Source organism: Chrysochloris asiatica, unplaced genomic scaffold (assembly GCF_000296735.1).
Source record: "Chrysochloris asiatica unplaced genomic scaffold, ChrAsi1.0 scaffold00012, whole genome shotgun sequence".
In the NCBI taxonomy this organism is placed as follows: domain Eukaryota; kingdom Metazoa; phylum Chordata; class Mammalia; order Afrosoricida; family Chrysochloridae; genus Chrysochloris; species Chrysochloris asiatica.
This window is the reverse complement of record NW_006408530.1, coordinates 7,170,210-7,186,665: the sequence shown is the minus strand read 5'-3', so window position 1 is coordinate 7,186,665 and position 16,456 is coordinate 7,170,210. Positions and strand designations below refer to the sequence as shown.

The 16,456-nt window shown below is 37.1% G+C and overlaps 1 protein-coding gene across 4 annotated transcripts in view; it reads right to left on the bottom strand.

Annotated features, from left to right (window-relative positions):
- Positions 1–16,456, bottom strand: part of CACNB4 (calcium channel, voltage-dependent, beta 4 subunit) — a 416,418-nt gene that overhangs the window by 42,399 nt on the left and 357,563 nt on the right. For all 4 annotated transcript variants that reach the window (XM_006834541.1, XM_006834544.1, XM_006834542.1 and 1 more), the window contains 4 exons: positions 14,101–14,177; positions 12,451–12,470; positions 12,150–12,230; positions 10,862–10,920 (listed from right to left, as the gene is read on the bottom strand). In XM_006834541.1, the coding sequence (XP_006834604.1) occupies positions 10,862–10,920; positions 12,150–12,230; positions 12,451–12,470; positions 14,101–14,177 (237 nt within the window). The remainder of the gene's footprint in view (positions 1–10,861; positions 10,921–12,149; positions 12,231–12,450; positions 12,471–14,100; positions 14,178–16,456) is intronic.

Genomic DNA, 16,456 nt, shown 5'->3' with positions numbered 1-16,456 from the left:
TTTTAGCCAAGATCCATCTGATGTAGCAAGGATATTTTAGTTCCACATCCTCTTCTGAATCCAGCTTGAATTCAGCAACCTCCCTGTCAATATACTGCTACAACCAGTTTTAAATTATATTCAGCAAAAGTTTCTTACATGAGGTTAATAATGACAGTTTAATAATTTTCACATTCTACTGGTTCACTTTTCTTTGCTATGGGCACAAATATAGATTTTTCCCAAATGGTTGGCCAAGTAACTGTCTTTAAATTTCTCAATAGCTTCCAGTGCTGACGCAGTTTGTTGAAAGATTTCAATTTGTATTCCATTAATCCCTGAAGTCTTTTTGTTTTTTCATCAATGCCTTCAGTGCAGTTTGGACTTCTTCCTGAGTACCACTGGTTCTTCATAATATGCTACCTCATGAAATGTTTGAGCATCAACCAATTCTATTTGATACAGTGACTCTGTGTATATTCCTTCCATCTTCGTTTGATACTTTATGCATCATTCAATATTTTGCTCATGGAGTACTTCAGTATTGCTAGTTGAAGCTTGAATGTTTTCTTCAGTTCTTTCATCTTGAGAAATTCTGAACATGTTCTCCCCTTCTGGTTATCTAACTCCTGGTCTTTGCACATATCATTCTGTCTTCTAGAGCTATCCTTTGAAACTTTCTGTTCGGTTCTTTTACTTCATTGTTTCTTTCGGTCGCTTTAGCTTCTCTGCATTCAAGAGCAATTTTCAGAGTCTCTTGTGACATCAATTTTAGTCTTTTCTTTTTTTCTTGTCTTTTTAATAATCTTTTGCTTTCTTCATATAAGATGTTGTTGATGTCATCCCACAACTCTTCTGTTTTCAGTCATTAGTGTCTAATGCATCAAAGTTGTTCTTGAGATGATCTCTAAGTTCATGTGGGATACATTCAAGGTAATATCTTGACTCTCATGGACTTGTTTTAATTTTCTTCAGCTTCAGTCTGAACTGGTGTATGAGCAAGTTCTCAGTCTGCTCTTGGTCTTGTTTTGACTGATGATATTGAGTATCTCCACTGTCTATTCCCACAGATGTAGTTAATTGAAATGAAGAAGTCATTGGTCTTGCAAAATTCTATCATGCATTCTCCAGCATCATTTCTATCACCAACGCCATATTTTGCAACTACTGATCCTTCCTCTGTTTCCAACCTTTGCATTCCTATCATCAGTAATAATCACTACCTTTTGATTACATGTTTGATCAGTTTCAGACTAAAGAACTTGGGTAGAATTCTTCATCATCACTGCCTTAAATGGTTGGTTTGTAAATCTGAATGATAGTGGTATTAACTGGTTTTCTTTGTAGGTATTTGGTTATTATCCTATCACAGATAGCACTGTCTTTCAAGATAGGTCTTGAAATGCTCTTTTTGACAATGAATGCAATACCATTCCTCTTCAATTTGCCATTCCTTTCATAACAAACCATATGACTATCTGTTTCAAAATGGTCAATACCAGCCCATGTCAGCTCACTACTGCCTAGGATTGATCTTTATGCATTTAATTTCATTTTTTGAAGACTTTCAATTTTCCTAGATTCACAGTTCACACATTTCACGTCTGATTACTGGATATTTGAAGCTGTATCTTCTCATTTTGAGTTGTGCCTCATTGTTGAAGTGAAGGTCCCATAAGCTATATTCCATCCACGTCATTAAAGTCAACTCTACTTTGAGGAGGCAATTCTTTTCCAGTCATGTTTTGAGTGCCTTCCAACCTGACAGATGAGTGGTGGCATTATATGTTAAACAGTGTAAAGCAGTCTGCTGAGCACCAGGTCAGTGTTTGTTAACTGACTCCACAATCCTCCTCTTACAACTGTAGTTTTCTTCATTAGCAACTTCAAGTCCCTGGAGAAGAGTCAAATTATCAGGCACAGATGCATAGTCAATCTTGGCTATCCTTTGAAAGATAGTATTTAAATCATGTAGGGAGCAGGCAAACCCCCACATCTCAGCTGCCATTGCTTTGAGACATGATCTCTCATAGGCGATCTTCATGGTTATGGCTTCTTTTCTTCACAGAAAGGGATTTGTTAATTTTTCTTTTCTTATTTTCAAGAATGAAATTACTGGATACAAACAGAGATACATGACTGGAGACAAGTAGGGTGGTTTAAGAACAAGATTCAGCTTTCTACAATAATGAGTTTTGGAGGGTCCAAAGATCCTATTCTGCTTAAGTGAAAATCAAATTTCCTCATGTTATATAAACCAAATAATGACGCTTGGTTTTTAGAATTTGAAGGGATCATCAACAAATGAATACTCTTATTTTTTCTAAGTTAAAAAAGCACTTTACAAGGCCATTTTAAAACACAACCAAAGACCTACAAAAATAAGAAAATCCACAGAAAAGATTTAGACAATAAAGGGTTTTGTTTTCTTGTTTTATTTGCTAATAAAATACAAATTAATTTGTTAATACAAGTGATTTGTTAATAAAAATACATATACATAGAAAATTGCTCATAAAACAGAAAGCCCTAGAAAATGTTCAGTAAGACAAAGCACGAGTTTCTTTTTTATAAGCAAAGATGGCTACTATGATCAAAATCAGACCTCAAACCAAGTCTCTTTTTCCATTAGCGGCTCCCCAACAGTTGAATTACTATATTTGCCATTGAATGCTATCTAAATTATATGAGGGGACTTCAAAATTTTTGTGGGAAAATTCTATTATATTTTAATTCAATTTTTCATGAACTCTATGACATCCCCTCATGAACTTTTTTTCTATTGATTTCCTTTCTCTTTCTTTCCTTGCTTCATTCATATCCCCAGTGTCTTTCAGCACGTGCATGAAACCCCTGCTTGGTACACAACTCTAAAAAGTCCCAATGTAAACCTTTCCTGACAGTGTTTGTAGTTACTAGCTGGTAGGTGAACCTCTAGTAAGATGTAGCACCACAACAGTCTGGAGTACGAGGGGGCTACAAAAATTTCATAGAAAAATTCCTTGGCTTTTAATCCATTTTCCCATGAACTTTTGAAACACCTTCATAGTAGCAGATAACACTCAAAATGAGAAAAATTTTTCTCTAAATCTAAATAAATTGGAACCTCAAGATTTTCGTGCACTTTGGGATTAATCATAATCACTGCTGTCCAATACCCACTCTGGTAGTTTTTTATGGAAAGAGATTACTTTTAGTTACGACATATTCTTTTAAAAGTAATTAGTGTTTCTATGTTGATAACAGAAGTCTTGGTGTGGCGATAAGATAAGCTCTGATCCACAAGGTCAGTTTGAACTGCAACGTCAGCAGGTCAAGCTTACCAGCCACTCCTTGGAAACTCTATACAGAGTTGCTATGAGTCAGTACCCATTCGACGGTACTCAACAACAACAAACACATGTTGGTAACAAAACAGCTATAAGATCCTTCTATACTCTAGCTGTGTTACATTTAATATGCATCACTGTTTTTACTGTAATTTTTTAAAAACTCCTATTATTCATAGGGAAAAGTGCCAGAGCAGTACAGTGTCAATAGAACAGGGTTGGAAAAAATAGGGAGACCTGAGTACCCTTCCTGGATCATTCTCTTGCTGTTGCATGATTATGGAAGTGTCATTGGACAAGTCAAGCCATCTCTTTGAGCCTTAGTTTTTTAATCAATAAAATGGAGCTAATGGCTTTGCTTTTTGAAGTTTCTTCATAACAGTCAGATAGCACTTAGTGTGAATGTAGTAATTTCTGAGACTATCTTATAGAATTGTCCTTAGGAACAAACATGATAATATATAAAAAGGCTCTCTTAAATAATTATTCAAGGCCTTTTTATTGATAGGCACATAAAATATATACAAGATAGGAAATCATTAGAGATTTAAAGATGTGGAAAACACAATTTCCTTCTGTCCTACGCTAGAAAGTTAGCAGTCTAGCATGCGAATAGTCTTCCATTTCCAGAGTCCTTGGAATATCTACATATTTTGAGGGTGGAAGAATCAGGTAAGATATGCTGTAATCAAAACCTGAACAATTTATAGATGTTTGATATTGTGAGCAAGTATAAATTGCTACCACTTGATTTTTTTTGCTTATGGATGCAGTTGCTTGGAATTCCAACTGCAATGGAAGATTCTTCACATCAAGGAACACGCTTACCTCCTCAGTGTACTGGGTTGATGTTGTTGTTGTTGTTGTTATGTGCGTGAAGTCAGTTCCGACTCATAGCAACCCTATACAGGGTTTCTGAGGCTGTAAATCTTTACGGGAGCAAAAAGCCTCATCTTTCTCCCTCGGAACAGCTGGTAGTTTCGAACTGCTGACCTTGCGGTTTGCAGCACGATTCGTAACTATTAAGTTACCAGAGCTCCTTACTGGGTTGATAGGGACAGCAATTTAGGCATTGGCTATCAAAAATAGTGGTGGTTGGCTATAAAAGCATGAAGTGCTTGGCTTACAAACTTGCATGGGTGTGCTTGATTTCAGAATGAGAGGTAAGTTAGAATTCCCACTGAGTTGTTTTCTTCTTTTCCAGATGGGTCTGATAAAGAAGGAGTGAGAGATGATGATGATAGGATTTGTGTGTGTGTGTGTGTGTGAAGCAGAGTTTCAGATTTTATTAAGCAGGCTGGCTCAGAGGAGCTAGCTTCTCTAGGTTCTAAGCTGATGATGATAGGATTTTATAATTCAATTGTGAGTAAGTGTTAGCAGGATTAACTGTGATTGTCAAAATTGTAATTGTAGAATATGTGTAACTAAAAGTTAATCTTTCATTTCAGGAACAGATGATTCTAGGACCATCAAGAGGAAGAGCATGAGTGGAGTGTGAGATCTCTACCTAGTAAAGCAGCGACAGCAGAGATGGCAGCATGGGGAGACAGAGCAGCTCTGGGTTCTCTGCCTGTGGATTGAGTGAGTAAGACTGTGTGCTTGTGAGCAGGAGGCTGGTTTGGAGAATGTGACCTTTGGACATTTAAATAAATCTATATATATTTTGTTTTGTATGTGTTTATCAAATATTTTTGCTTTGTTCATGTGGAAATATAAGATGTAAATGGGGAACCACAGGGAGGAAGTGGGATAACTGTTGTTGCAGGGAGGGGATTGTAATCATTGAGATGAAGCAAAGTATAATCTTTGTTGGATGTAGAGTTGATGATCTTATCTGTAAATCTTCACTCAATTCACAATAAAATATTTTAAAACATAAAACACTGATCATTTAAATCTAACCTTAAATTATTCAATTAATCATCTCTAGTGTTTGAGTCTGCATTTGGATAAAGACTAGTAGGAGGAGATGATAGAATAATATTGACTCCAAAACAGAAGATGCTTCTTCTTTGTCCATTTGATGATCATAATTCTTTTCACCCTTATGTGGTACTGATTTGTAATAATATCAATCCTTTCCATTTCCTCTTAAAACTGTATATATTCTCCCTCTTGTCTCTCAAATTCTTTCTTAAAACCTCTTTTTCATGTGTTTTGTGGCTAATAGTTTCTTATAGCTTAAGATAGTATCTGTATAGGTTATATGATGTTTATCTAGGATTCTGGGACATGATCTGTCAGTTACAAAGTGTCCAATAACTATGATGGAGCCGATCTGATCCAGTTGTCAAAAAACCTAAAATAACAACTGTGTTGGGATGGGAAATGATTAGCACAGGTGAACATATTGCAATTGGTTTGAGAGTTTGTTGTTAAGTCTATGAAGGGCAGATTCAATCTTAGCTGAATACACCCCACCTGAAAGGATGATCGCCAGTGAGACTCTGAAGTGTGAAATGAAGAGGAATGTTCCACAGCATTGTATGTCACCGTGTCCTTGCCATCCTGGTACCATTGTAGCAGGTAATCAGGCAGAGTCTATGGTTCTGCACACAGGAATCATCACTACATGTGAATACCCAAGTGTACAGGGAGCCCTTGCAACTTTTTAGTATTATACTTTTCATTGTCTTACATAGAGTAGTGGTTACGAATCGGGCTGCGAACCTTAAGGTCAGTGGTTCGAAACTACCAGCCGCTCCGCGGGAGAAAGATGAGGCTTTCTACTCCCGTAAAGATTTACATCCTCGGAAACCCTGTACAGGGTCGCTATGGGTCGGAAGCGACTCGATGGCATTTAACAACAACAACAACATGTTTTTTTTAAAAAACAATAAGGCCTCACAATAGTAGCTATTTACAATATCATATAGTAAGTAGCCCTAATCCAACTGAAATAATTTCTAAGGTACCAGGTAAAGTCAGTATATAATTCTATGAAGAAAACTGATAAGATTTTAATTCAATTTGTTATATTATCTTCTAACAAAGATCTGAAAAGGAATATTGAAGAAAGCTTCTTAGCCAACAGATCCTTTCTTTAGTCCTTTTAAAAAAGAACAAAACTTTCTACAGACTAATTCGTGTTTCATGACCATAGCCAATAAAACATGCAGTAGATTTCCATTAGAACATGTTGCTTATTCTGTATCATCACTTTGCTCAAATCCTTTGTGCAAGTGATCTCTTGAATGGTTTTATGAGTATGTTGTGCTTTCCCTTTTTATTCATTGGTAAAACATAACCAGTCCTCATCTTTTTTGTTTTGAAAATAAATGTGCTATAATTTACTCTGTTAGCGTAGTAGTTACGAGTCAGGCTGCAAACCTCAAGGTCAACAGTTTGAAACTACCAGCTGCTTCACAGGAGAAAGATGAGGCTATCTGCTCCCATAAAGATTTACAGCCTCAGAAACCCTGTACAGGGTCGCTATGCGTCGGAACCTATGCCACAGCACATAACCACCACCACCATTTACTTAAATATAACTGATTCAACAATACATTTTAAAATCAGAAATTATATTAGAAAATGATGGATTTTAGTTTTTCAAATGTAGAATCCTGAATTTTAAAATGTTCTTTTTTTAAAAAAATCTAGAACAATATTGTTTTTCAGTACTTTGGCTATACTTTCTAGTTTGTAAAGTAGTGTCTGGGGTCTTAAAAGTTTGCAAGTGGATATGCAAAGTATAATTGGTCTCCATTCATGATTTTGAGAGACATGGACAGATGTAATTTCTTTTTTTGGTGATATGACAGTTGATTGTGAGTTGCCCTTTCATCTCCCCACCCTCAGAACGGCTCTATCATATTTTCAATCACCTTATATGCATGTGAAAGCTGAACAATGAGTAAGGAAGACTGAAGAATTGATGCCTTTGAGTTATGGTGTTGGAGGGTAGTGTGGTGGTTACGAATCAGGCTGTGAACCTTAAGGTCAGCGGTTCGAAACTACCAGCTGCTCCGCGGGAGAAAGATCAGGCTTTCTACTCCCGTAAAGATTTACACCCTCGGAAACCCTGTATGGGGTCGCTATGGGTCGAAACCGACTCGACGGCACTTAACAACAACAACAACAACAGTAGAAAAATGAACAAATCTGTACTGGATGAAATATAGCAAGAATGTTCCTTGGAAGGATTGGTCAGACTTTATTTCATGTACTTTGGGCATGTTATCAGGAAGGACCAGTCCCTGGAGAAGGGTCTTGAGGAAAGGGTCAGGGAAAAGGAGGAAGACCCTCAAGGCGATGGACTTACATAGCGACTGTAACAATAGCACTGACTGTGAGGATGGTGCAAGAAAAGGCATTGTGGTAAATAGGGTCACTGTGAGTTCAAACCAACTCTATGGCACCTAACAATAACTACAACACTGCAACAAATTTTTACAGCACAAAATGTAAGGCCGTTCTTCATGCAGAAGACATGTCATAGTCATTGTGAAGCTACCAGCAAAAATTTTCTTCCTTATCAAAATCTTTCTGCTGTACGGGCCTCTCACTATTTAAGTACTCTTTCATCACCACTGTTAAGATCTACCTTTCCTCCAACTCCACTGTACATCAGATCTCCCCAGGGTTACATTTTTTTTTTCTCCAACTATCCCTTCTGCTCTTGCTGGATTCTTCCTCACATTGGTAGATCCTCTGCCATATCTTCAGACTCTATGGGATGTTTGGCATTGGAACTCTAATTTTAATTCTATTAAAACCATCTTGTGTGTACATTGTGTAAGTGCTTAAAGCAGACATTTCTAGCTGATTTGAGACAAATATCTGCTGCTATAGTGAAACATATTTCCTCTTTCTGGGCTTCAGTTCAGGAAGAACATTTTCTTCATTCTTTAAGATAGTAATTAAGTCACACACTTTCTCTTTGCCAAATTTTCATAATACCTTTCTTCTTTCTCATAGGTTCTACCTTTCAAAGATTTCATTATATTGTTATTTATAAGTATGTTTTGAGAGAGTGAAGAATCTAGAACAAATTTAAGCTATGTTACAGGACAGAACCTGTTCAGATCAAGGGCTGTTATTGGACCATGGGATGAGGCACTGCTCAAAACTGATTAAGAGTAAAGGACTAATAACACACTCAAGTGGGTCTTAAAGAGGGTGAAAACTCCAAGCATAACTGAAGCAAATATACATCTAAAACCAAAAACACAAAAGACTCAATGCATAGTGTTGTCATTTGTTTTTGTGTGTCATTGAGTCAGTTCTGACTCATAGAGACCCTGTATAGGGTTTCTGAGAGCACTGGTGAGTTTGAACTGTCAACTCTGCAGTTAGCAGACCAGTGCATATTTTTGTTGCTGCTGTTAAGTGCCGCCATGTCGGTTCTGGCTCATAGCGACCCTGGACAGGGTTTCTGAGGAGTGGCTGGTGGGACTGAACTGCCGACCTTGAGGTTCAAACTGACCTTTCAGTCTAGTGAATTATCCTACAGTGCCGAACCAGTGCATATAAACTGCCTTTAATCCATGAAAAACTGCAAGGGCGTATGGGCTACAGGTCAGGACCAAGACCAATACTATTAGGTTAAGAAATCAGATTTCAGCTGTTTCATTGTTACATTTCTTAAGTGGTATATTCCCTTTAGCCAGACGTTTTCAAACAGGAGCAGGCAGTTCATCTCATTGCAATATTGGAGAAGGGAAACCAGATGAAAAGAAATTTTAAGTTTCCTTCCAATGTCAATGTTTTAGTATTGAGGATTTCTTACTTTTTTTCTTTGAAATGACTTCCTTCTCTGCATATTCTTTAATGGGAAAGTGGAAGGGGATAGATATATTAAGCTCTTTGTGTCTACTAGATGAAAGAGGCAAAGACTGTTAATTGTTTAAAAATATTCATTTCCTCTTCCTACTGAGTACATTTCCCAATCTCCTTTGTAATTAGAGGTAGCCACATGACACATTTGTAGCCATAGAAATCTGAGAAATGATGTGTGCCATTTCCAGTCCTGGTACACACCTGCTCCCTACACACTGACTACAGAGATCATACTAAAGGCTGAGGGGCCCAAATGACACAGGAACAAATTTCCAGCCTTCATTCCATTCCACCTTCCCCCAAAGTCCAGGAACACTTGCTGTGCGCTTTTAAATGAGCAACAAGAAGCTTCATTGTGCTTGGGCCATTATTACACTTTTGGGTGTTTTTTTTTTTTAATGGCTTATAATGGCAATAAAGCATTTTGATTTCTTGAAGCAAAACTTCAATTATTATAGTGAAAATCTCAATTCATTTTATTTGTATATAGGCTCAGAAATTAATAAACATTTCAAACATAATTATCCAGAAGGTTTCCCTCTGCACACATACGTCCAATTTGCACTTAAAGCATTATATTTGTTAAAATCTATTTGAAGATTAAATTTTAAAAAATATTTAGCTCACTTAAAAGGGGTAAATATGATGCATTTACCCATATTTCTCAGTACATACTATTCAATCGTCTTTATTTCTGATAAATCTTCAGGTTGTTATTGTTAAGTCAGTTCCTACTGATAAGGATCCTGGTTACGCCTCTGAGGCTGTATACCTTTGCAGGAGCAGAAGTCCTCCTCTTTTTCCTTCAGAGTGGCTGGTGGGCTTGAGCCACTGGTTCACAGTCCAGTACTTACTGCACAGAGCCACCATGCTCCCCAAATCTTCAGGTAGTCTCATGTAATTATTTTTACATGGAGTGCATTGTGCCTTTTGAAGACTTTAGTATTTAGTACTGATTAAATCTAGACTTTGTACTATTTCTCTGCAAAATACAGAAACTACAGATTTTTTAAAAAATCAAATGTAATGATAAAGTCCTGCTGTGGCACTATAGGATCAGCACTGGACTGCTAACCACATGGCCATCAGTTCAAACCCACCAGCTGCTCCTTGGATGCCTTATACAAGGTCATAATGAGTTGGAATAGACTCAATAGCACATATGCATGATAAAATTATTTGATGGTTAAAGACTGAGTCATATTGATGATAGATCACAGTAGAATATATATAAAATAGGCTAATAAACTAACAAGATTACTTAGAATAAAACATTTCACACTAAGCATCCAAATAAGTGCTACTGGGAAGGTTATGCTGACAAGATTTCTTAGACTCTTCTTTTGAAAGAAATTTAGTACATTATGTTTATATCTTTATATAACACACATACACACATGTACAATTCCCAAATGATATCACCAGTTTGAATAACCAGCCACCATATTCATCAGAAATATCCTAGATTTTAATTAATATTCTCCATAAAAACCAGTTGCATTTTAATTCATTAATATAATGCATAAGAAAATAAAAATTCAAGACAAACACATATACAAATGAATTCTTTTTCCTTCTCAAGATCATTTTCCTATGGATTCAGTTCTATATTTCATATTTTCATAGCTATTACATTTTATTCTTCCCTAAACATGGAGTTAACCTTTCATTAGAAAATTTCTGTAATCCTAGAGCTACAGATCCGCAAGTCAATCTATTAGAAATGTTCAGCTATAGGAAAATAAAAATACGAAAACAACTATTTGTCTCACCTCCCATCAAACCTGTGCTTCAGGAAATCAAAGAGGGCTTTCTGCATCATGTCTGTTACCTTTGCAGAGGTGAGAAAAAAAGAATGAGGCAAACACACGCAGAGAGAGAAAGAAGTCAAAGTGAAAGAAGTGGAAGGGAAGGCCACTAAGACTGGGCCCAACTCTTACTGCAGCCATCCAGACCCTAGAGACAGGTTACTGGGGAAGGTATTTGTCCTTTTTAACCTCTTGTAGTTACTCATTCCCCCCATTTTGTTCTCCTCCAGAATACTGAGGAATGAACCAGCAGTGTTCCCTAAACCCAAGGTAAACTCTCTTCTCTCTAGACTTAGAAGACAGACTGCTGCCAGTAGACACTTAGATGTGGGTATCCCTGGCCTGAGTTGTACTTGCTTTTATTGAGAAGCAGCCGAAGGCCCAGGCCAGTCCTGAGCCCAACAATCCGTTAGTCTGTATTTTGGAGAAAATTCTCCATTCCCAGGCCTGGATTGTTGTAGACCTCTCTACTGCCAATCCCTCTGAGATTCCCAACTCACAGAGAGAGCCAGAGACATGGAGGCAGAATCTTAGACCTGCCTACTCTAAGTGATTTGTTAATTCACTCAATTAATGCATACTGAGTGCCTGGCATTGTCCTAGCTTAGTGGTTACACTGGAAGTTGCCACCTTCAGCTTTCAACAGTGCCCCCTCACTATTTTCACCTATGCTAACACGAAATCAAAATGGCAATATCTATAGGACATCTAAGTCTTTACACTTCTCCTTGTTATGTAGCATTGTTGAATTAATCTCCAAAGATGTTCACTAACACTTTTAAGGCATGTGAGTATTTTTTGTGTGACCTTTAAAATCAATAAGGAGACAAATAGATGATGGAATGTGCTGTGGTTTTGAGCAGCCTGTAAGGTGAAGTTTGATGGTGCTTATACAAGCTTAATGTTTGCTGCCACATTGTTGAGAACGTTTCTTTGGGTTTATTTCTAATGAGATTGGGAACAACTGAAACACACAAAGTCATTTTCTTTTCATTTCATGTAAGGCAAACCTTTGACCAGACTACCCACTATAATGATTTTGAGGGAGATAGTTCTAAATAATGTAATGCATAGAAGATGAACCAGCATGTAAGAAAGGGAGGAACGAACCAAAGGGCCACATAAGCCCTGTACTGTACCACCCACCTCCATATCCTGGGAGTTGGAACCTATATGTAAACAGATGCTGCATGAGCAAGTGCCTCCTGAGTTCCTGATCAAGAACTGAAGAGTAACAGACTGATATTTGTACCTCATAACCCTTCAGTGACGGCCCCACTAACACCACCGGGCGCATTGATGGCACAACATCGTAAGGAGGAATGTGCTCCGTCTGAAAGAGATGATTCAACATGCATGACAAGGCGAGGATAGGCCCCTCCTCAACAGCCATAACACTCAGAGTTCTCAGGTCAAACATTCAATGATTACAGTCAGTCCCCACTGAGGAGGCTCCGCCCTTATTTTATAATCATTTGACTCACGAAATGAGCATTGCAGGCATGTATATACAGGAACCTAAACACTAGGTTTAAAAAGGAAACACAACTTACCACTTTTTGCTTCTGTTTTGCTAAAAGACAACAATGAGAGCCAAATCAAAATACATAATCTCAGGACATTATAGTACATGATATTAAAATTTGGAAGAATGAACCAATTGGTTCCTGTAATTCTCTGAGTTATTTCTTTTACCCACTCTAGTCAATTTTGAAGGCATATGAAAAAGGAGACAGTTTCCACTCTGTACGCATACTCTTAAATTGTGACTTCTTCATTAGCTATGGGTCATTTCCTTGCTAGACACAGCATGCAATGTGTCAGAACAATTTAGACAAGTGTAATTTGGTAAAAAGAAACAGAATAATAATTTGGGCAAAATTAGTTAACATCCCATTCATTGGTTATATAATTTTTATAATTTTAGTGAACCATTAGATAATTTTGCAGTCCTTTATATGTATGTAAGTTTTATTGGGTTTCCCATTTTCCAAAACATTGGTGTATTCGTTTCTACTATGTTGTTTTTAAATTTCAAATAAATTTATTACCAATTGTTCCTATTATTTCCTGCTCATAATAGTGAAAAGTTGGAATAATCTAAATATATAACAAATGAAGATTGGACAAAATATACTAAATATCAGATTACAGGTGATTTTATGGCCATCCAAACAGGTCCAGTCCATTTGGGGTAAATCTAATGGCCTAATTTAGTTTAAAGGAGCTCTAATAGCATAGTGGTTACAAATCTGGCTGCTAATCTCAAGGTCGGCATTTCAAAACTACCAGTTCTGCGGGAGAAAGATGAGGCTTTCTGTTCCCGTGAAGATTTACAGCCTTGGAAACCCTGTGCAGGGTCACTATGAGTCAGAATAGGCTCCGACTCCAAGGTACTTAACAACAGCAATTTAGTTTAAAGTCCTGTAGGTTAAATGGGATTCATGTGAATAGAGTACCAGATATTCAGAATGGTTTCAATAACAATTCAGTTTCCTGCAGATATTGGCAGCAGCCTGCTGGATTCTTGGACTTGTCATTCTGAATTGGTAATATTGGATGCCTTACTCCACATCAGCTCTGGGCCAGGATGAAAATTAATTTATGGCAGCTAGGGAATGTGGTGGAAAAAAATTCCTGCTTAAATATCTCCATAATTTCCAAGCTCACAACAGATTCCTTATTGTGCCACCACTAACCCTAATTATTAATTTCATAATTTCTCAGTTGTCTGTTGTTCAAATAAAAATGAGGTCCTGTGGGCTGCATACTTCATCCTCTGCTTTTAACCTTTCCAATCTTGATGGATCATCCAGTAATAACATATCCTTAATGGTCACATGGAGATTAAAACAGCTCCTACAACTTTTCTTTCTCTTTTTAGACTAGCCATTACACTTTTCAAGTCTACTGGGTTTTAGGGTACAAAAATGAATTTGTTTTACATTGGTTTACAAAATAGGAAGTTACTGCCTTTAAGGGGTAAGTAATAGTAAAATTACATCATAATGATCTGGGTTTTTAGTACCTATCAAATCAAACTAAATTGATTTAAGAAAACAAATGAGCAATAAATATTAAATGGGAGGATCTGTAAGCCAAGACTTTATATTGCTTCTAAATCAGTAAAAATGTTTTGATTTATGTTAAAAAATTAAGGAAAGACTATATCCCATTAAAAAGAGTTTCACTAAAATCTTCACCTGTTGATGTAGGTGTTGCTCTAAACGTCCCTGATACCATTTCTCCAAGACTTGAAGAAGAATTTCCACTGGATTTCCTAGGATATAGAAAAGCAACTTAAGACTCATTGCCCAGATTCTTTCAAAATAGAACCCGAGTACAAAGTTTTATTTGGACTGAAACTTACTAAATAATTCAAAACATACCAAGCCCTATTATAGAGAAGACTCCAAAACCTGTCCAAGTGCTTTCTTTGACCTCATTTCTCAGAGAAAGGGAGGAAGTAAGTGGGACCTGGAAATACTTTGCAAAAGGATTCTTGCTAGTATTTAATACAGAAAAGAGACACATGAAACACTTTTGAGCTCTCTTTTAGTTGACGCCAGTCACCAACATGCAAGTCAGAATCAAACACGGCTCAAAACAAACAGGACTGGAGGGATCCTTTCTTTGTAAATGAGGATCAGAATGAAGAAGCAACAGTTAAGAAATTGATCACAAAATGTATTCCCAAATGGATGATTATCTGTACTGATCATCTCTTTTGGGCTCTGGATACTTTCCTGGAGTCCACAGGAACCACTGGGATCCCACCTTCCTACTTTTCCAGAGATTCCCTTACCCCCACCCCACACCAGTTCCTTCTCCGTGCTTGAGAATATGGTCCCTCGAGTTAGAAAATCAGATTTTTAACCCTGGTCTTTCCATTTTTTAGTGGTGGAACTTTGGCAAATTAAAAATATTTTTAAGTCTTAGTTCCCATTTATAGATGCAGACAAAAACTGTACTTCACTGGGTTGGTATAAAGATAAGACAAGATGTTTCAGAGCTTCTGGCTTTATTATATGTCTGCACAGTGAGGTTTTAGTTATATATTATTTAGAAATAATAAGAAACAACACTAAAACAACTTTGGCAATAACAATAATAATGTATTTATTATTTCACTCAAAGAATATTTATTGAGTATTCACGGTTTTAGAATCTAGGGTTATAGCAGTGGGGAAAAAAAGACAAAATTCCTTTCCTTATTGAGACATATTTTAGTGAGAGGTAGATAATGTGGTGTGGCACTGTAAAATAAGCACTGGACTGCAAACCACAAGGTTGGCAGTTCAAACCCACCAGATGCTTCTTGGAAACCTGATACAGAGTGTTGAGTCAGAATTGACTCAACAGCACTTAACAACAATTTAACAGTTATTAATGCCAAAAAGATCATGGTGGTGGCTGTGTGCCCTGGAGTCAGTTCTGAGTCATAGTGACCCCGTACAGGGTTTCCGAGGCTGTAAATCTTTACGGGAGCAGAACGCCTCATCTTTCTCCCGTGGAACAGCTGGTAGTTTCGAACTGCTGATCTTGCTGTTAGAAGCCCAATTTGTAACCACTACGCTACCATAGCTCCTTAAAGGGATCATAGAAAAATAGAATTAGAAGACAACTGAATTTTTCCATGAAGTTTTTGAAGTTTTCTGGTATATATTATAAAGAGCCTTGGGGGTACTGTATAATAATCACTGGACTAGTAACCACAAAGTCAGCAGTTCCTTGGGAGAAGATGAGGCTGTCTGCTCCCATAAAGATTTATAGTCTTGAAATCCCTATAAAGGGTCTCTATGAGTTAGAATTGGCTTGATGGCAATGAGTTCAGTATTGGTTGGTATATAGTATTTCTAGTACCATAAAATGCAATGAGAAAACAAAGTCAAGAAAGGGATAGTTAGTAGAGGTAACTAAAAGAGCGAACTTTTAAATGTTGTTGTTGTTAGGTGTCATCGTCAGTGTCAACTCATAGCAAACCTGTATACAACAAAACAAAATACTGCCCAGTCTTGCACCAACCTGTCAAGCATTACTATATTTGAGCCCAATGCTGCTTTTAAATAGGGTGATATTTAATAAAGATTTGAAGCAGACTATGAAATGATCTGGTGACTTGGTGAACATGGTGGCTTTGGTGGATTTGCTGAGGGAACAGATTCTAGGAAGAGAAAACGGCAAGATGCAGGAACATACACGAGTAATTCAAAAGGTATTGTTACTAGGCTTCCAGTTCATATATGAATGGATTTACTCCAAACAAAATGTGTTTAAACATTTTTCTATGATCAGTGGACGGCTGCAGACAAGTTCTCTAAGTAATGCACTTGTCTTAGTCTCCTTAAATTGCCTTCATAAGAATGTTAAATCAAAACAGTGACTTCCAAGGTAATCTGTGTTGCTGTTGTTGTTAGTTGCCATCGAGTTGGTATCGACTCATAGCGACCTTATGCACAGCAGGCCCTGTTAAATTCAATGCAGAGAGGTCTCTTCAGAAGATTATAGTGAAATGTACAAAGAAAAAGTTTTGGGAATTCCAAAACTGTAATTCAACAC